The 22964-nt window shown below is 36.1% G+C and overlaps 1 protein-coding gene across 1 annotated transcript in view; it reads right to left on the bottom strand.

Annotated features, from left to right (window-relative positions):
* Window positions 1-12977: 12977 nt before the first annotated feature.
* LOC149799049 (acetyl-CoA acetyltransferase, cytosolic-like) overlaps window positions 12978-22964 on the bottom strand; it is a 59192-nt gene continuing 49205 nt past the window's right edge. The window contains exons 8-9 of the mRNA XM_089958021.1: window positions 21790-21900; window positions 12978-14122 (exon numbers count right to left, since the gene is read on the bottom strand). Coding sequence (XP_089814147.1) covers window positions 13952-14122; window positions 21790-21900 — 282 coding nt within the window. The 3' untranslated portion in view covers window positions 12978-13951. The remainder of the gene's footprint in view (window positions 14123-21789; window positions 21901-22964) is intronic.

The raw sequence follows: 22964 nt of genomic DNA, 5'->3' as shown, positions 1-22964 counted from the left end.
AAAGATCCTCGTCAGTGATAAAATGTGAGGAAGATTATATTAATCGATTCAAAGCAAATTACGATTTAAACAAACAGAATATCATATATGGAACTGAAATTGACGATTCCTGCAATGAAAATCACGAACGAATATAGATCACATCCTACCATCGAGGGATACGAGGCATCTAAAGATGGTAACGTTAGAAACATTAAAACAAAAAATCAAGTTGGATGTATTGGTAATACGGGATATTTCAAATTTACATTTGGTAAAAAAGGAGAAAGAACAAAATGTTATCTCAATCATAGATTTGTGTACGAATGTTATTACGGACCAATAGAAATTGGATTTGTCATCGACCACATTGACGGAAATAAACTTAATAATAAACTTATCAATCTTCGGGTTGTAACTATGAGTCAAAATTCGAGGTTTGGTAACACCGGCAAATATCCTAAGTATTCGAGGGCTGTTAAATCAGTGAATCAAACAACAGGTGAGGAAATCGCGTTTACATCGATGAATGCAGCAGCAAAACATTTCGTTATTGACCCAAATTCGGTACGAAGTGTTGCAGAAGGAAAATATAACGCAACATTTTCTTATGATGCTGATTCGTGGATTAAATTTTCCTATACTCGAATAATATTTGATTCGGAAATCGATGAAGAATAATTGAATATCTCCGCAAAACAAAAAAAAAGATTAATTTTTTGAAAATTCTCCTGGGTTTTATTTATTTTTTTCGCCCATTTTTCCCCCAGAAATATTTCTGGGATACAGATTTGGAAAATCTCACTTGCGATTTAAAAATCAGAGATTCTCACGATTTCACCAAAAGATTGATACTTACAGTTTCTCCTCGTATATCAAGTAAATTTCCTTTCTGATCCGTTAGTTTGAAATTTATTCTTGTCAATAATCGATTATGACATCGCAGGTAAAACGGATTCATTGGTTCTTTTATTATCAAGTAACCAGGAGATGCGCTAGGTGAAAATGAATACAATATAAAACCCTGATGAGCTTGATTTGACTCTGACGCATCAGTATTATAACTACCCTCGACAACGTCCGCGTGAAGATAAATCGCGATAACTTCCGTTATATTAACGATACCCGGCGAGATATGTCGTCCAAGTTTGGAAGGATCATTATTGTGTTTAAGAATCAATTCTGAATGTATTTTTTTGGTCCATGAGGCATGTAATTTCGGAAATAAATCATCGATGGTATCAGTGACGGATTTTCTCATCGCATCAAAATCAGAATTGGGAAATTTGAAATTTGGCAGTGTTTCCTCGGTTAATTCAAATACTCTCATGAATTTTTGTTTCTCACCCGAGTTCTTGATCAACTCGAATTTGCTAATAGGAAGAACATAGTCGGCAATTGATATATCGTCGACTATCGCCCGAATAAACATATCATGATAATATTCAATATCATTTGCAAGTTGATTTAAAATTTTCACGTGCTTTATAATTTCGCTACATGAACCAGATTTATTTAGGATGCATTCATGAAATGATCCGCGCAATAAATTTAATTGTAATTCGTGTTCTTGAATAAACTCGTCTAATGTTCTTCTTACCAAGATACCGTCTATGGGGGCTATTATCCTGTTAATGTGGGTAGCGTCGAAGATTTTCACATCTGGGGGGATTTTAGGAAGAGGTAACCACGAGAGAATTCTTTCGTTAATAAAAGTGAAAGCGAATATTACTAGGTTAATTTTGTGGTTATTCATGAGATTGATGGCGCTGTGGATCAGAGGTTTGTGTTTGATATCTCCATACCATCCTTCGTCGGTTGTAAAATCTTCCTTTTTTGGTTCCGGTATTTCTGGAATTGCCTCCTCATACCAACCTGGAATAATAACATCCGATTTCTTTGGTTTTATCAGAGGTGCGACCTCGGGCCAACCTAATACGGTTCTAATCGACGATTGGTAAATATCAACAATATACGGCGATTTTACTTCGATGATCGATGACAATGTTGGTTCGTGCGCAGATATCTTTATGCCCGGTTTAGCATCGCCGGTTAAATTTGATATTCTAGTGGTAAACTCATTATTCAGCTGATCAATTTCGTAACTACCGGTTGGTATACCAACGACGATCCAATCGGGTGTTCCATCGGGTTTATTTTTATTTGCAAAAACAAGTGAATTATTTGGCATCAAATTACCGAATGATTTTGATCTAACATTAGGCCAGCTGTTGTAGACACGCAACTGTGTTAATGCAATCTCGTTAACGTTAATTGGTGTTGAGAAATTAATACTAAACTCGGGTTTCTTTGAACTTAGCGATATTAACGTTGTTGTCGGCGGCGTCGTGTTTGTCACGATCTGGGCTAACTCGGACATTATTAATATTCATTTGTTCAATCTCCGAGTAAATACTAATCATTGAAGAAAATTCTAGATCGGATATAATACCATCGTTGAGACTTTCAGAAAGTAACAATGATAACTTCGAGTACGCGTCATTGATCTTAGTTAGTTTACTTTTGTACGAAGATAACTTTTCACTTGTGCACGATGATATTTTTTTCGCGATGATATTAAGAACACCCGCGATTGCTGTTGTTGACGAGATTATTATTGTTGCAACGATTGGCGCTATCATTGTTACCGCGGATAGAATTATTCCTGCACCAGCGACCACAGCAGATACCGCGTACACTGCAACATCAATGATAACTAATTTGCGCTGGTATTTATTTATTTTTATCTGATAATCGTCAAGTTGTTTTCGCAACGAATCCTGCCATGATCGCGCCTGATTGTAACGGTAATCAGATGCGGTCATTATTAGTATCTTACGATAACAATTACGGGATTATCATGTTTATCCTGGAATACCAACTGTTTTCAATCCCGATAAATATTCGAAAATTACAAAATAATCCACCGGTCCTGTGGTGGTTCTATCTGGCGGTTCTAGATCGCAGACTACGCCGGTATTTTTTTCTATAGAAATAATAAAAAATCCGGGGTAGAATTCATGAATTTCACTATTCGATTTTATTTTAAACTTTATCTTGGAAATAACATATACTCGATATACGCCGGTAATTGGTACGGTGAAATAAAATCCGATAATACCTTTTTTAGGGTCCCAATTATAATTGTATGTCTTAAACACAAATGGCACATTGCAGACAATATTTTTTGTTTCTACCTCCGTTGGTATCGAAATTCGCGATAATCTTCCAAGGTTCATTGACGATATTTTTGTGTTGATATCGTCAATTTCTTTACCTAATTGCTTTACGTCAGTGGCGTGACCAGTTTTATCGACGGATTGGTCAATCTTTGCTATTGTAGCGAGAAGTTTCGTGTTTAAATCTTGAATTTTTTCGTCGTACGTTGATGTATCTAACTTTTGACGCGCTAATTCACGTACCACGTTAATTTCATCGTTGATGGATTTTATTTGTACTTGCATCGCGTTAATCCCCCTGGTAAATTCAGGAACAACAACATTGCCGAGTTTAATAATTTCCTCGTTGATTTTTTTGTTGAGATCGTCGATCGATGGTTTCTGACCAATCGAGATATTTACTTCGTTAATTTCGGCAAGAATATTAGTAATTTCCTCGTTGATTTTTTTTATTTTCTCGCTAAGATCGTCATGTGATGCTTGATCGGCTTTCTTATTTGATGCGGAGGAAGAATCGCTGGATGTTTTTATATCCTCGTCAAATTTTTTGCTAAATTTAGCTAAAACATCCTCAAGTTTTTTAAGGTCATTATTTAGCCTATTAAGTCTTTTTGTCATTCTATCCTGAAGATCGTCGTGTAATGCTTTATCGGCCTTCAGGGGTAACTTTGCTATAATATCGGCGATATCAGCAATAGATTTTAATACCATCTCCGATTGGCGAGTAAATTGACTAATGTGATCGCGGTATTCGTCTCGCTTGATTATGTCAGTTATTTTAACGTTGCTAGTTTGTAATCGCCCTTCTGTATTTTGAAATACAGCAACTTCACCAGGATCAACTTCTGACAACGATAAAAGATTGTTAATATCGCTCTTGGTTGCAAACTTTGATGTATCGATGTCGACTGCATCTTTTTTTTCTTTCCTAAAGAGAGACCTACCGTAAATGTCAACCATGATATTTATCTACGGTATATTCAAATAAAATTTTGCGAAAAGGACGAGATGATTTTGAAATTGCATCAAGGACGTTAATTGTCTCCCGGCCGCATATTGGTGGATCTACTAGTGTTTGTGTTGGAAGTGTTGAATACCAAACCGGAAGTTTTAATTTTGACACGTATTTGATAAATTCATTTGGTGGTGCTAATCCGTATGAGTCGAAGTAAATAACTTCGCGAGGATTAATCGCATACGCAACCCAGTGAGTGCCAGGGCCGGAATTTTTATCAAGGTTTATTATTCCTGTCTCGGTGAGATTTGGTTTATCTGGTAGTTGATCTCGCATAAATACGCCTCTGAAAAATTTTATTTTCTTTTTTTTTGCTTCACTGATTAAATCTAAATTTGAGGCTGGTAGGCTCGACTTAGACCGGATCCGTACGGGGGTCGTCTTAGGTAAAGGCCGGATCCTTGTTGCGGCTGCATCAATTTTGCGAGAAGAGGGAGAAGAGGGAATATCCCTCCCTTTTTTTTGCGATATCTTCCTCCGACGATCTTCTTTCCTAATACGGTACCCATCCCACCAAGTGCACCTAATCCTATTGTTTTTGCAATCATGGGGGCCGCCGCAGCTATTAATCCTGGAATAGCGGCGAATAAAGGAAAAATACCACCTACTTTGATCATATCTCTGATTGCACCTATCGAGAGATTCAGACGAATACCAGTATTTGCTGATCTGGCTCTGGTGAAATGTCCGTGTTGATTTTTAGTTAACGATAGTTTGTTAGGTCCACCGTGAAGTTGATTACTTTTCAAAGTTAAACTTAAACCTCGTCGTGCTGTTGTTGCTGCATGAAGTTTTTTCACCTGACCGGGGGTCAGAGTTACACTAACGTGATCGTATGGCATATTAATAATCACTTTTATCTAAATTTAGAATTTATTACATGTTCTCTACGGGCGCGTCAATAACTCTCATTCTACCGCTGATGCCTTCCAGGAACATTGTTCTATCACTGAGAATTACTGCGAATACCTTATATAAATTATTTCCTGTTCGAATTCTAGCTTTGAAATGAATATCGACGACAGATTGCTTTATCAAATCGAGATGTTCCAAGGAAAAGTAATAAATAGGATAAAGTTTATTAAAATCTAGTTGTGATATTTGCAATCCAGTATCGATATTTTGATCGCGACCCATGAAACTTAACAATCGATGATATGCGCGAGCTGTCGAATAATTTTCAAAATTGATGGATATTTCCTCGGATGGCTCCTGTTGGCCATTTACTCTCAGTGACACGTTTGTTGCGTGAATATTATCGAATATCATGTGGCTATATAATTGATGATATCTTCGTGTATGCAAAAAAGCGACAAAGATATGACGTGGCGCAGAGGTACCTTGCTGCGATGCAATGCGCCAAGTAAAATCACCATCAATATCAGTAGTTGTGGAATCTGTTGTTGTTGTTAGCCATGACATGATAGATTTACCACCTTGATTCATAAATGATAATAATTTTTCTTCCACGATTAATGATGGAGTCATCGCTGGCATCCACAAGGTAAATTTTAGTAATCTTACCCTACCTCCATGATTCGTGGTATCATTTGCACCTACCACGTTCGTTTGGTAATTGATATCACCTTCTCGCCAAATAGCATCATTACTATCTGCTTTTCTAATAAATGTTACGGTATGCTTTGCTCCGTAAATAACTTTTCTAAAATGCCTGCAAAATCCAAATATATGAGATAACGGAATAGCACAAGAGAATTTTCTACGTAGATCCCACAACATGGATTTTCTCGTGGCAAATCCAAGATTATAATCAGGATTAGTGCCGAGGGGAAGATCCTGAATAGCTGCGAGACCTGGATTGGGAGCGGCGCGATCGTTGGGTTGTCTAATATCAAGCTGTCTACTATCGGGACGATCAGAATTATCTTTGGCAAACATCATACCCGGACCAGCTGATCTGGTAAAATCATCCGAGTATCTCGCTAGACCTATTATCGTTGTTGCTAAATCAACATCATTGGTAATTGACTCAATCTCTTTTCCATCAATCATGTAAGTGGCGCTCTTGAATAATGCCATAATACCGTTATTAACAAATCCGACTCTAAAATCTGCTCCATAGAGAGTAACACCGTCGTCTCTAGTAATTTCACCGGTAACTTCGATATATGCCTCAGATGGAAGAAAATATCTTGTTGTATCGTGAACTTGAATTTCCAGGCGATTATCAGTATTTGGTGTAACTGTGTCGTACGAGAAATACTGGAAATCTCGCACTGATGTATCCCTACCTACTGGTTCATCCATGTCAAATACTTCATTTGACACTTGTGAGAACATTTATTATTAATAATATCGTCTAAAACGAAGACCATCGCCTGAAACAAAACTTGTATTTGCTAGATTTGTCCTAGCAACATCCTGCGCTAGATTTGTCTTAGCAACTTCCTGTGCTAGATTTGTTATAGCAGCTTCCTGTGCTAGATCATTTATTTTTTTATTTGCCGCATCATTTATGGCCTTACTGACTTCGGGTGGCATTTCGCTGGTAATGGGTAATTTGACGGGTTGCTTTTTACGTACTAAACTTAATATTTTATCTTTGATAGCGTTGAAGCCTTTACTGGCCAAATTACCGATACCAGAAACAGCAGTCTCACCTATCTTTCCTATCGCTTTCAATCCTAGTTGTTTTACCATTGGTCCAATTTTAGGTATTACTCGCGTGACAAGACTTCCAATGATATCGCCGAATCCATTACCGTGAATATATTTGTATACTGGCAATCGAGAGTTTACTATGCGAACCTGATTAGGTCTGCGTTGATGTTTATGAATAATCATATTATTTCAATTGTGTTGATTTAATCGATGAGTTCATCGACAAACTCCTTGTAAATGTGAGAATCGATGATACCACCACGGAATAATCGCTGACAAATATCTGATGCTTCGTTGACTATCTCACGGGAGTTATTTCCAGCTCGCTTTCCTCCAATTAATACTTCGAGGCGAGATACATCGTTGACAACACTATCGGGACAAACTGAATATCCACTTCCTGTTTTTTTTGTTTCTGGAGATTCCAATGGCGTTACGTAAAATACTTCATCTGACGGCGTTGAAGATAACCCTGACGACGATGACCTCGGTGGCAAATCCCCTGCAGGACTATCTTGTTTAGGATATTTTTCCCTTATAGTAAGAAGATTACTAATATAAGCCTTTTCAGGAGTACCACTACTTTCAGGTGGCGAACTTTTAGGTGGCAAAATTTCCTTACCTGTAGGTAATGAAAGGAGAGTGGGACGAGGAGGAAGAGGTTGTAATAAAGTAGAAACATCTGTAGGTGATGGTTCGAGTTTGGGGTATATTAATTTAGAAATAAGTTCCCCTGTTGGATTATAATATTTTTTAGGACTATCTTTTTTAGGTGTTGCTGAAATTGATGTTCTTGTTTTTCCTTGTGATAACTTTACTCTCTGTTTATGAACATCTTCTGTAAATTTCTCAAAATCTTCATCGGAATATCTTACTGGTTTTCCTAAACTACCAAAATACATCATCGCATACCAATCAATTGTGTTAACTTTATCAGCATCAAATTCTTTTCGCAAAAATAATCTTTTATTTTCCGTAGAATCATCCGCAGCCATTTGAACTACTGAATCATAGTTGCGAGTTAAATGCAACATGTTTGTATTCAAATAATTATCCGCTGTTACACTAGGATCAATTTTAAACACACTACTAGCCGGTGATGATTTATATTTAGGTACAATTATCGGTTCATCACTCTGATCTTTTTTCCTTCTTGATTTTCTTTCTTTTTTCTGTGGTGGAATATCTTCCTTTGGTCTAGCTCCTAATTCCTCTGGTTGAAATATTGGCTCCTGTGGTTGAATATCTTCCTGTGGTGCTGCTTTTCTTCCTCGTGTTTTAGTTTTTTCCTTCTTCTCCTGTTGTTTTCTTTCTTTTTCCAGTTGTTTTCTTTCTTCTTTTTCCTGTTGTTTTCTTTCTTTCTCCAGTTGTTTTCTTTCTTCCGCCTCTTGCTTATTATATCTTTGTGTATCTCTTGCTGTTTCTAAAAATCTTCTGTAACGCGGATCCGCTGTCTTCCTTATTGATGTTGTTTGTGTGTAAATTTTATATACCATATCATACCAACTATCGCGAGTTGCATATCTTTTTTTTCCCACTGCAGTCAAATATTCAGTTCGACCACTAAAATATTCCTCCGCAAATTGGCCAACCTCATCTATATTATACAATGTCGAGAGGGGCTGCGATATTATTTCCCATCCCTCATCGGTGAAATTTTCTCTTAAATTATCGATATTAAACTTCCCTTTTATCATTGCGATTTTTCTTCCTCCCGGTTTTCCACCTCCAGGTTTTCCTCCATCAGCAATTGCAAGTTGTTGCGCCGCTGCTGCTATTGCTAATCGCTCGGGTAATGTTCGTGATTGATCCTCAATACCTTTCAACATAGGAAAGATTCCACGTTTTCTAGCATCTGGATCTTTTTCGTCGCCATATACAACCTGTTCAATTGTTCCGGTCACTGGCTTCAACCATTTTGCCGAAGTTTCTGAAATTCCATGTTGCATATCTTCGTAATCACGAACATTTCTCTTAAATAATCGTTTTGTCGGAATGAACTTCTTTAATACCGCTAATTGCTCTCGCGATAATCTGGCAGAATGAGGTTCTCCAACTGTGCTAACTTTTCGACTCATCTTATTTTCAACTATATTGTTTTATTGTGAAATAAAATTAGTATCCGCAGTCGGAATTTGCAATCACAAATAAATTTTACAATACCCCCCCCCAAAAAATGCTGTTTTTTTTTATGCCTAAAAATGCATCTTGGGGTGAAATTTTGCGGATTAATTTTCGTAGGAGGCTTTATTTTTGAAATCTGAGGCTTCTACGGAGAAATGTTTGGTGAGAGGCTTAAATTTATCTGAGCCACCTGGTCTGTACACCCTCCCTGCTGCTTCACTCTACATATTCTTAAAATACTACTTGTATAAATTCACCAAGATTGTCATTAAAAGTAATGTTTTCTAAACTCATATACCTTCTAATGTAAAAACATGGTTATATACTCTAATAATTTTATAGCATTAATAATTTCAAACTAACATTTCTTTCAATTTCATGACTATTGTATCTAATAAGTACTAAATCTTCGTATATTTTGGATGGTCATTAAATGTTATGGAAAACTTGTATGTGCATGATAAAAATTAATGTTGATTAGACCTAAATTAAGTGTTACTTCAGACACTGTCTGCCTGCTGGATGTCCATGTTTAGATTTCAGCACGAGTAACTCCTCCAATGTTTCATCCTTAAAGCAACTTCTTTGGTTGGTTATGTTCTTTCTAACTGTAGAGAACACTCTTTCACAATGAGCACTACTGTGTGGTACTGTGAGAATCACAACATTGCCTTGACCAATTTCAGCAAGTAACAAATTTATTTCTTCATCTTTCAGTTTTCCAACTTTCATCCATGTTTCATCCATCCTGTCCCTTATACACCTAAACACATTGTGTTTTTGGTAGGATGCAATTACTCAGACTCTCTTTGGACACACCTGCACTGATTAAGCACAGATCTATAGAAGAAGTAGGCCAAGATCCACGCTTTTTACTTCAGAAGGCAGTTGAACATTCATGATTACAGCATGCATGAAGACTGACTCGTACAACGGCATTGATTTTTACGGAGTCACGTGCTGGCTGAAAGTACTTCACTACATTACTATAAAACTCCTAATGCATGAATCTCTCGAACATTTCATCCCTGCTGCGATTCTGCTTTCCAGAAACATTTTTCTTTAAATTCCAGCTTAATGATTTAGCTTGTTTCAATGGCAAGTTTAAATTTGCCAAACACTCACTCATAATTACTTAAGCATGGATAATGTGCATTTTCTCCTTGTCCAAGACTGGTGCTTTACAGAATGAGGACAGAGGCAAATTTGTGACTTTTATTTTGGGCCATTCCTTGTGGGAATTGCATTCACATGTCTTCTTACATTACTTCTACCACAATGTGTGATAGGAAAATTTGATTCGCACACACCAGTGAACTTTATGAGCTCCTTTGTTAGACTGTTTTATAGATAGCCAACTATCTGTATAAATCTTGAGAAACTTGTGGTTAGCACAACTTTTTTACTTTTTCCAATTTTTGTTTTACACTAGTCTGCTATTTTAAAAACCTACTGCCGATTACTCTCTTTGATGCCTTCAAATAGTTTACCAGTTTGCATGTGAACCCTTGAATAAGTACTTTGCTGACATTGATAAAATGCTATATTTAACAAAAAGAAATTTTAGAAGTGGAATGAAGCATTAAGATGTAATATTTTGCCAATCTGGCTCTTTTCCAGTCTTGCATAAATGATCTGTAGAGGGCATTTTTACGTCTTCATCCATAAAGGGGTAAACGGGTTACCAAAGGGATAAACAGGTCTGCTATATGTATCCGATTCCAGCAGAAATTATACTTGAAAATTATGTGTTTTCTGTATCACACACCAGATCTGTACATATATTTAATTACAGCTATAACAATGTGAGAGGGCATATAGATGACCCATGCAGGTATTTACTGATGGCAAAATGACAATACTGCAAAGACAGAACTTTGTTGCCAAAGAAAGTAAGAAGTGTTGGAAATATTAGATGGAGTATACATCCCTTAGAAGTGAAGACACCTCCAAATTGCTTAATGGTAGAACACCCGGAAAACTGGTAATGGACTGTGAAGCCTCTCTCCTGTCAAGAGTGTGCAACTTGGCACAAGCAGAAGTAGTAACATAAGTATTCAAGAGATTTTGCACCAATCTCTGTGTCAAGGGAATATAACTCTAAATAACACCTAGGTGAGCAGATAACTTTTAGTCTTTTATCTAAAAAAAACGTTTTAGCCTCGGAGAACTGGATTTGCAAGATAGTAGTAGTTCTAATAAGGTTTAATGATCAGGTAATATATTTGAAGTGTACATAATGCTGCTCAGACATCTTAATGTTGCTACTTGTACTAAACAGAAAGTTGTATCAGGAGTCGGTTTTCACAGGAAGACTTGTTAGGGTGTCTAGATGGTCTTAAATAAAAACTGTACAATTCAGATATCCAATTGGCATCCATAGTGGTGATCTTGAAAATGCCACTGCTACTTCTAGATGGCAAGTCTTTTTCAACATTGGACTTTAACCAGAAGACTTTTTATGATATCTAGTTGGAACTAGATGAAAATGGTTCCGATACAATGTTCAGTATGGCCACCGTGGCAGCCATATTGAAAATCTCATTATTAAAGCCCTTAAATGGAAAGTCGGATAAAAAACAGGGTTTTCACCAGAATATTTATGATATCTAGTTACTCTTGAAAGAAAATTGTGCTGAGTTGATCTCAAATACAGCTTCCGTTGCAGCCATCTTGAAACTCATTACTACACCTTCTAACTGGAAAGCCATATCAGCATGGGGTTCTCATGAGAAAATATCTGATAGTGTCTGGTTGTTCCTGGATAAAAATGATACTGACATCCAATATGGCCACCATGGTGGTGATCTTCAATATCCTACTATTTTTAGTGATGTTGATAATGATGTGGGGTTAAACCCTGTTTTCACCACAAGAGTTCTTATATCTATTTTGCCCTGAATGAAAATGGTACCCCACTGACATTGAATGGATGATCATATTGGCAAAGGTTTTTCACTGAAAAGTTTTCTGTGTGAAGTTTGCCCAAAACAAAAATGGTCCATTATGGCTGCCACAGTGACTAATCTGAGACAATCGGAGATGGTTGCAATGCTCAGCAGTTAAAATAAAAAAAATGGTCTTGAGTTTTTGGAAAGTCTCTTTGAACAGTACAGTGTCATCGGTGTCTTAAACAGGACTCTTGTTGTTAATGTTTTGTCCAAATTAACATGAATACATGATATTTATGGACTGCTGTAAGTAAACTAGGCTTCCACTTTTACTTCTGATACTGACTGTAGTAGAAGTCACACAGGTCATGTATGTATTTAATATCAATTATTTCAGTAATGGAGGTCATTGTTTTATAATCAGATTCTGCATACCTTTAAAGAGCAGTTATTCACTTTATTTGGATCCTCATACATCCATGTTCTTTTGGAAGTTCATTATTTGCATGCCCAGAGAACTACCTCTGTCTAAATCGACGTTAACATGATGTGGACACTTTTGGACATGACCAACCTAAAGGTGTGATTAATTACAATCTGGATTTAATATCAGGTGCTATGATATCACGATGAAAGCTACACATGTTGATTTGCTGTTGTTGTTGATGTAGGGTTTAACACCATTTTTCAGCACAAAATAGGCTATACATGGTGGAAGAAGAAACCGGGAAAACCCCGGAAAGAACCACTGAGAAGCTACTGGCAAGCTCACATAACCAAGTTAGCCAATTCCGAGACTTGAACCCACGCAGACAGAGGAGAGATGGCAGTGATCATAACGGGCTACACATGTTGATAAATAAATTCATACTATCCTGTATTATCGAGACAATTAGACCTGACATGCTTTTTTCTTGACCCAGTTTAGTACCTGTCCACCACTGTAAAAATCCATAGTGTTTGATAATATTTGTATGGAAGTTTCTTCATGGCAGTTAAGGTGCAGAGCATTCAATAATCAGGATTCAAAAAACTAAGGTTAAACAAAATTAGTATTACATTTTTGAAACAACAATTTATATTTACGTAAGATGAGTAAAGGCATATACCTGACTTGTATGACCTTTGCTATAATTTATCAACACAAAGAAACATAAAATTCATTAATCTGATTCATATTTTATTCCCAGTAAGCTCCTATCACTAAAAACTTTCATATGCAAAATACCTGGATAAAATATGTACAAAATGTTATTGACAAGGAATTAAACAGATTTTAAAAAATATATCTTCCCAAGTTTAATGAAATTACAAAATGTTTAAGGAAGCAATCTTTAACTAATTTATTTCTTAAACTAAATCCTCGCACAAGAATAACTGATACACCACATCTTCAGACTGTCGCATTCAAAGGTAATTTATCTGTGGATGTATCTGACATATTTAAAGATTTATAATAAAATTATGCAACCATTACATCATAAATATCAATATACAAAGAAAGAAATATCAATATTCAAGGAGATTCACTAAAGCGTACATGAACTGGCACAAAACTGAGACTTCAAAAAGTTATGACCATGATTAAAGAATGCACTAAGACTATCGTTAACTCGGTAGAAGACTAGTTAATCAGTCTGTGCTATAAAAAAAGTAATAACTGGCAAAAAATCATTGCAATTAAGGTTTAATTGTAAAATCTGGAAAAAGTTGAGATTGCTTATTTTACATAGTCATCATGTTCCAGTATTACTGAGGAATTATTTTCTGACTTGACCAATCATTGTAAGGAAGAGAATTTATAAATGTGATAGAAACTTTTACTTTCAAAAGGAGTTCAAAATATTGCCACATTTTGTATAGTAACAAATTATAAAATAAATGACATCAACCATAAAAGACTTGTCACCTGTATCTCCCTGTTTGTGAAAAATCAATATCTCTTTGTCTATGAAAAATAATATATAAATGGCAAAATACTAAAGACTCTACGGCACAACCTTGACCTTTTTAAACTTTCTTCTTGTCATAAAATAACATGTAAATCAAACATTTTCTGATGTTCACAAAGTTGCAAAAAGCAGTCCATGGAAAAATTTAGTGGAATGACTACAAAGTTTCTGCTACACATTGTATCATCATCATAGTTTCTCTACACACATGGCTATCCCCATACCACCCCCAATACAGAGAGCTGCCACGCCTCTTTTTCCTCCATTCCTCCCTAAAGCATGAAGCAAAGTGACCAAGATCCTGGCACCTGAGGCTCCAATTGGATGTCCAAGAGCAATTGCACCTCCAGAAATATTCACCTAAAAATGTGTGGAAGAAACATTCAATAATATATGTCAATATAATGACTAATCATACAAAAATAAAGACATTTTTATTTTTGTTAGCACATGTGCAGATTGATACTATTGGGATGGGGTAACTAGAAACATTGCAGAGTTTACCTTTATGGATCTTCATTCTTCATTTTGTTTGTTTCTACATTTAAACATAAACTTTTGTGTAGGCTTGTTAAGCTTGGAAGCAGATGTTTTACCCAATTTTTGGTTGTCACTTCATTCAGTTTACTATGAATGCCTGATTTATCATCATTTTCAAACACATTTATGATACAAGTTAAAATTGCTATTTAAAACTATTACTAAATTTATTCAAGAGTTTTAATTCTTTTCAAACTTTACATATCACTTGTTGTAGAGTATTACAGGTATACAATACTGTATGGGTGACATACAGCATCAGGCCATGCGAGTTCAGTCACTCGGTTTCAATGATTCATATAGAAAACTAATTATAAAAATATAAATTTTATAGTAAATTATGTTTCTCTGAAAATACTTACCCAAATACATTAAAGTACAACTCACATAGGTCATGCATGTGCTCTGAGTCATTTCTGCAACTACAGGTGCCATTTTGAAAAATTTGATTACACATACCTTTAAATGGCATTAATTCACTTATTTTGCTCCGTGTCCATGAAAATTCCACTCAATATTACTGAATAAATTCCCTGAGAAAGACTTAACAGATAAGATATGTCAACATTTTAAGACACAGTCACTCAAGCGGGGTGATACCATTTAAACCAGTTTCTGTCATGTGCTATGACATAACAGGGAAAGCACCTGCTATTAGGATGAAGTTGTACTACAAACAAAGAGAGACAAAACAATGGCATCATTTATGAACAAAACCTGGGAAAAGACAGGCAGAAAAAAAAAAGAGACAAACAAGTCCAATAAACTAGAGCAATTATGTAACTTCAAATATTTCCTATCTATGGTAAGTCATGTCTCATATTTCAATTCATATAAAATAATACCTATATTTCCCATATAAATATCTTCTTCATAAACGTAAAAGACAGCAGAAACACAACTGTCCACTCGGATTTATTTTAGTTACATTTTGAATGATGCTAAAATATAATTTTGAAGAAATGTCATAAAAATGTATTATTACATGTTTAGGCTCTTACAAAACATAACAAGTAAAAAGTGAAGACAACAAGCCTTATAAAATTTAACAAATAATTTATTTCCCTAGAAAAACAAGGTAAAAATGAGAAAAAGAACTTATGGTTTTACGAATCAATTCCAAAAATAATCCAAGAATTAAAAAATAAAAGTCCTAGTAATAAAAAGTCCAAATGAAAATTAAGTTTGAACCCCACTGAAATCCAAAATGGAATGTGATGTCATATGCTGTGGTCAGTATCATACTGATGTGTCAACAGTTCATTTGTTGAATCACAGAAAATAATATTCCAGTTTTTGAATTCTGTGTAAATTTCGATAAATTTCTTTGTCCAAGAATTAATTTAGAGCACTAGTATTTCCAGGAAAAACAAAATTGAAATCCAAATAAATTGAAGAAAACAAAATAAATAGCCCAAAACTGGTCACAACATAAAACATTTTTTATCTTCTCAAATGTTAAGGCACTAATGGCTATAGTTCTCAAAACCTCAATAATAAATCTAGCTACAACGCAAAACAGATGCCTGGATGTGGGTCTATCCTCTGGAAAAACGTAATTGATACCTGTTTTTTGACACATAGACCAGATATGGCCTTGATTAGACTTTAAGAATCTTACTCTGAGAAAGAAATAACTTTTTTTTTTATAAAAAAGTTGTTTACTACAACTCTTACTGGTTCTGAATCAAGGTCAGGAACTGGGTCAGCATTAGATACAATGTCTCTAACAAGTTGTTTATAACTGAATTAAATTTCTGGACAATGCCAAATCCAGTAAATAAAATTACATTACAATAACATATAATGGAATAAAAAAAATTGAAAACTTAAAAACAAAGAATTAGATTAATTCAAATATAAATTAAATTAGAAATACATAACAGTATGTCATAGCTCTACCCCATTCATAGTTGAACATGGGAGATAAATGAAAATGGATGAAACTGCTTGTTCACATGACTGTACATTGATTCCCCCTGCACAAATAATAGTTGCATCCAGTATAAACTTTCTTGACCCAGTCTAATGCTGAACTGCTACTATAATAGTCCATAGTGATCAATTTTCATCTGGAAATTTTGTTATGACAATTACTGTGCAGATCACTCAAAAATAATGACTGAATGAACTAAGTTAGAACTAATTTATGACTAAATTTTAAAACCAAAATTAATTTTTACATTTATATCAGTAAATGCACTTAATGACCCCTGTGATATTTACTATAACATTGTGGATTACTTCTGCTAACTCCAGAATGCAACCCTAACATAAACGTTTCTCCATCTATACTTTCTATAGACAAGGGAAGTACCCTTACAGATTACCTCCCTTATGTGGCACTCTGTACACCACATATCATTTGTTTCAACTGGAGCACTGTCTGAGACAGGATGTTGGCACTGAAGGGTAGGAAGGATTTATAGTAATGTGGTTGGATAACTATTTTCAGAGAAACAGTTTACTATAAAACTTCCTTTCTCCATAAAATGCATAACTTTACCCAATCACATTAATGTTATAATAATAGGTAAGAGGAGGAGGAAATGCCGAGCATCCAGCCTCTACCTCAAAGCACCCCGTAGGGTAAAAAGATCTCTCTATTTTTAAAGGATAAGCCTCTCCTAACCACAGTTGACGTATCTGAACATAAGTGTACATACATGTGCATGGGACTACCCTATGGAATCCCTCACTTGATAATTAATTAAAAAAAATGGATTATCTCAGTCAAATCCAATGAAAGTTGATAGGTACTACCCAAGAATGCAGTTGAGTCATGAGTGGCATGGTCTGATGACTGTCTGGGCAGCAACCATAGGACCAATTGGATTCAACTCTGTGTGCTGTGAAGCCATGTCATACAAACAGAATGAGGACAAAGTGGACTGGGCATGACAACAGCCTGATCTTGAATTGAGACATAGTGTTGAAAGGCAAGGCTCATAGAAATAGCCTGTATTTTTTGAGCCAAAATACTCATCAGACATGCCTGTTCCTGTGACAGATCTGAGTATCTGACTAGCTGTATTCCTTTCGCCGGTATGATAATGCTTGTGGGGTTATGTCCCATTTAGGTAAGCCTGTCATCCAGACCAGATGGACATCATGCATTTCCAAAAAAATCATAGAACATGTATCAGGTACTATAACCGTGCATCTCTTTAAGGATTGATCGACAAGAACTGCAGTAAAATAATTTTCTAGTTACCAGTAGAAACCTGCTCTTAGAGATGAAACCTGGCCCTGTCATTAAAACAAATGAACCATCAGAATGAAAATGTAGGCAGTTTGGATCCATGGACAGAACATGGAACACACTCTTGATGCCAAAGCCAAAGCTTTCGGGAAGCACATCTTGTATTATAGTTTTTTCAAAAGGACAGTGAACAAAGGTTTAGGGGCAATCATGATTATTTTGCAATCTGTGACCCTCATTTTCTGGATTAATTTAGGAATTATAACTGCTGGAGGGATGAGGCCAAGTTTCTCTCCCAGCTGACTGAAAGGGCACTGACTGCCCATCCATTCAGGAATGGGGAGATGAAGGTGAGCAGCTTGTTGTTCCACCTTGTTGCAAACAGGTCTACCATCGGTTGACCCTACAAGTGCAAACTCAATAGAAGATAGATGAATGGAGGGACCACTCTGTGTGCAGTAGCTGTCCCCTCCTTGATAGAACATAGAGCCTGCCCAGAAGGTGTCATGCTTATTTAAAGTGGGAACCACCAACGAATTTAGTCCAATATCAAATTGAAAAGTAGTGGTGACTTCATTCAACCCTTTTTTATAAGGTATTTCACCACTAATTGTCCAACATTATTCGGACTTTTCTGAATCAAGACAGCCCTGCTAAGCACAGGATGCTTTGGGGATTATGAAGGGTTCTCTCCTATTGTGTCCACTTGCCATTGACCATCCTGATGTCTGGTAGCAATGGGCCACCCAACCTGACAAGTGTACATCTGTGATTATATGGCTTCCAATGGAATTCCTGATGCAAGCCATTCTCTGTTCGACCATTGAATCAGAAAATGCCTGATTTCTGTTGAGATCTTTATCTGCTGGTCTAACAGACAGGAAATTGGATGCCACTGAGAGAGGATGGCTAGCTGCAAAGGGTGCATGTAGTGGCATATGATATTTATGAGATCCATTGCTGCAATGAAGAGGCAGAGGAGATAAATAAATCTCTTGCCATGATAAAGTTCTTGGAATAGGCAATTTCTGATGCAGGACAATAAAGTTGATGTGTTTAAGAGGAAGATGGACAAGGTTCACATGGATGAGGAACTAACCCACATGAATGAAATGTTGGAAAGGAAAAAATGCTGAATCAAGTTATTAAGTGTTTCTGTAGGCATGCTGACATCCTGGATGAGGATGTATTGCAGAAAGGGGTGATGACAGAGTTCAATGAACGAGTAAGAGCCCAAGGTCTGTAGTTGATGCCAAAAGGTAGGGCACAAAAGTTGTACAATGCTCCCCTGTAGGAGAAATGCACGTATTTTCTTGATGTTTCATGGAAGTAAGCATTGGATGGGTCTACACTTGTTGTTTATTCATTAGGTTATATGGACAAACAGGCAGACCTTGTTAATTCTATTTTAAACTTGAGGCTTTTATGCACACATTGAGAATGTTTAAATATATAATGAGGCAAAATTTCCAGTTGGCTTTCTATACCAAGAACAGACTGGGCATGCCATTTTAAGAATGATCTCTACTGCCCTTTTGTCAACCAATGTCTTTATCTCCTTCTGAAATATGTCAGCCTTCATGGTGTCAGTCAGAGTCTCAATCATGAAGTGGGCTGACAAGAGGGGTGGCTGAACAAGATGCTGAGCACCTCCAAAACCAATTGTATCAACCAGTCATTGTGAGGGAATAAATTATTCCATGAACCATTGAACAAGGAGCTCGGCACCCACCGGATGGTTGACAGAGGGTGGTAGAGAAAATAAGTTAAGTTGGGCGTTTCCTCTCTCCTTCCTGCCTGTCTGCAAGAGCTAGGGTGAGATGATTCCCTATTGCTTGCTCTGCCTCTATAAGGATGTCATGTCTAAGTATAACCTTTATCAGATCTCTTACACCTGTCATCCATCTGAGGCTACTCATGACAAGAGCAAGCCAAGAACGGATCTGTATAGGCAAATGAAGAGGCAACTCTTGTGCTGACTTTTTTAATTTCCTCTATATGTTCCACCAACACGAGCGGGGACCCAAAAGGAAGAGAGTACAAAGTTGCTCGATGGCATGGTATTTTAGTGATGAAGAGTGCACTCTACTCTAGCATCCCTTCATATTAGATCTAGGTTAGAGGAAGCTTTTAAGGCCCTGGCCATAGCATGATGGGCCACCCTATTACTGACTTTGGAGATGCCACTGACTGCATCTCAAGCATGATTGTTTGCAGTCTTCTCTGCCAAGTGGTACACTGTGAAAGAGGCCAAATCCAACAGAAAGGAAATAGAAACTACATTCTGTACAAGTTTTGAAGTGGTATTGAAAACTTGTCTGTACACCTCGTGATACAGAAGGCACAACATATTTATGGCAGTGAAATCTTTGTCAAGACAAGGCACATCCATATGATAGGTGTTACTGTGCAACCTGTACCAATACAGAGAAAAGGTTGTTGTTGTTGAGTTTAATTATAGTGGCGTGTGCACAATTGTTCATGTACCACTTTTTTCTGACTGCACCGCAGCCTGCTAGTTGTTCCTGGGGAAGGGGATGGTGCCACCTTCCCCAGGCTTTTATGGGTTCAAGGAACCCTGATAGTTTGGCCTCAATCTGTGGGTCCATCAACGTCCCTTACACTTGAATGGCTGGCTGTCATTAATGGGAAGGAGAGCTCGGGAATGGTCCTGGTTGCTTCACATCGCTGGTTTCTTGTTGCATTTGCCTGGTGTTTCTTGCTTTTTTTTTGTTAGTTCTTTTTTTTCTCTTTTTTTTCTTCAAAAGTTGACTTGCTGGAAAAAGGTCACATTATATATAAGGATTGCTGATTTTTTTTCTTATACGTGACTTGCTGTTTCTGCAATCTTTAAAGACTGGGGTAGAACTCTGAAGGACTGATGTACTTCGTCTTCGTCCCTATCAACCAAAGCCTTAACTTTGTATGTTGTATTTGTAACTGTTGGTGGGAGTCATTCCATAGAGGGTAGGATAAAATAAATTTCTATGGCTATCAACTATTAAAAATGAATGTATATTTCTGTTGGACATACTAAATCAACAACAGTATGCAAATGGAAAAAGAAAACAGTTACCAATTGAATTTGCAAGAATACAATACAATGATAATGAAATATATACTGATAATATATTATAAATATATTAGAATGAGATAACATGTGCATCCAGGCAAACATACGAGCAAGAACAGCTGAGCTGTGATACTACTTAGCTGCAATATTGCAATACCAGTTTAAACACATGACATATGAAGTGGAAACTAATTTGCACAAAATATCTAAAATTTCATCCCACCGCAACAAAAAATGTAGTACACACCACATAACATGACAGACTTACTGTCCCACCAAAGATTGTTGGATGGTTATTAAAAAAATAAAAATCCAAGGAAGACTCTATATGGCCTGAAGCAAAATTAAAACTGACAAAAGCCAGTATATAAAGCACCACTAGTAGGTAAGGGGAGGTAATCTGTAACTTATTTCCTTTTGTCTCCACAAAATAAGGCAGAGATACTTTTCAATTTTCAAGTTCATGGGTGGGCTGGATTCTGGAGGTATCAGAAGGAATTCTTGGGTAATATATTTGATACTGAAAGTGAATATTTGAAGTCTACTTTTTGCTAGCTGGAGCTCATTTTCAGGCATTTCTTGACAGCACCTCATATATTGCATAAATGTACACAAGCCTACAATTGACACATTCTAAGATATGTAGGGAGTTGGAGAGGAGGGAGTTAGAGAGGAAGGGAAGGTGAGTAAGAGAGAAGGTACAGAAGAAGAAAAATTAAAGAGGCTAAAATATGGCAACATGGGTCTGAATAACAAAGATGGGCAGATATACTTAAATGGAAAAAGAAAGTAGTTAAAAAAGTGATATCACAACTGTGTCAATAAAAGTGGCATTGCCACTGCAACATAATTTGCCTCCCTCTGGTATATTGCAGTATCTCACTATTAAATAAATAATAAACAATCTTTATTTTGAATAACTGTCAAATTCTGAGTTTAAGTTTGGTGCTCAAAGCATTTTGAGAATACTGGGCCTGATCATGCTTTCAATAAACGAAATGAGTTTACACTCGACTTAACTTTTCAAAACTCAGCATTTCAAAAGAATTAATGCAATCTTGAATTAAACCTCTGCTTTTGAACAGGCAGCATCAGGGCATAAACTTTCAAATTTACATTTCTGTCTCTTATTTCATGGAAGTTAAAAAAATTTATTTGGGGACAATGTCAAATTGAGATGATGTATGAATTTAAAATTACACGACGTACTACCTTGGAAGGATCCAACCCCAGTTCACGAATGACTGCCACAGACTGAGCAGCAAAAGCTTCATTTATTTCAAATAGATCCACATCACTGATACTCCAGCCTGCTTTCTCCAACTGAAACAGCAATAAAAATATGACGGCAAAGATATAAAAAAATTTTTATATTTGACTACATTTCTTATCATTTAAGATTTATACTGTTTTATATATATATATATATATATATATATATATATATATATATATATATATATATATATATATATATCTATTACAATTTATATTGTACCATGTATACATAATGACATGATTTATACTGCACAATATGCCCATTATGGTAATATTTATAACAAACAATGTATGCATTAAGGTTAAAATCTTTTGTGGCCACCCCTTATGTAAGCCATCCTCCATTCCATCGCTACAGATAACAAAACCCCAAATATAGAAAACAGATCAGCAAGATAATGTAAAACCTCATGGTTACAAGCATGAAAGGTGGAGGGGGATTAGTGTGTATTTGGATTTAAACTCTATCATCAAGAGTTGTAATAGTAAAGAATAATGGGGAAATTCAACAGTAAAGCAAAATTGTTACAGTTAAGGCAGAAAAAAAATGTGTTTAAAATTAGAGGAGGTAGGGAGGGTTTCTTTCAACAGTATGTATGTATGTATGTATGTATGTATGTGTGTATGTTCTATTCCATATGCAAAAGTAACTTATCATAGAACAGATTATGCAGTAAGCATCTTGTTAAAATTTTTATCTGCATCTAAGGTTTGGAATATAAATCCAAACTCAAACAAGTACTAAAACAAAGTGACAGGGTGATCAATGGCTCCGCTTAGAAGCAAAATGTAAACGAAGATGGAGTACATGAAGAGAAAGGAAATCAGAGCACAAATTCACACAGTGGTCCTGTTTCACAAATAATTTAGAAAAACAGTATATCACCATCCCTCATATAACATAGGTACTGTTATGGATCATGACCAGGTCCTAACATGCAACTTTTAATGTTATGACATAAAAGTTGATTGAAAAGGGCAATAACTCTGCCATAAAGAGGGATGAGATCCATCCATTTGATGTGAACCTCAGGCTCATTACCTTGCCGTCTATAGTGTGCACTTTAAATAAACATCTTAGTTTCTGGCATTTTGGTCATTTATATCCA

The sequence above is a fragment of the Sinohyriopsis cumingii genome, chromosome 5 (genome assembly GCF_028554795.1).
Source record: "Sinohyriopsis cumingii isolate HCF-2022 chromosome 5, ASM2855479v2, whole genome shotgun sequence".
Taxonomy (NCBI): domain Eukaryota; kingdom Metazoa; phylum Mollusca; class Bivalvia; order Unionida; family Unionidae; genus Sinohyriopsis; species Sinohyriopsis cumingii.
The sequence above is the reverse complement of the archived record's forward strand: the minus strand, read 5'-3'. Positions and strand labels throughout refer to the sequence as shown.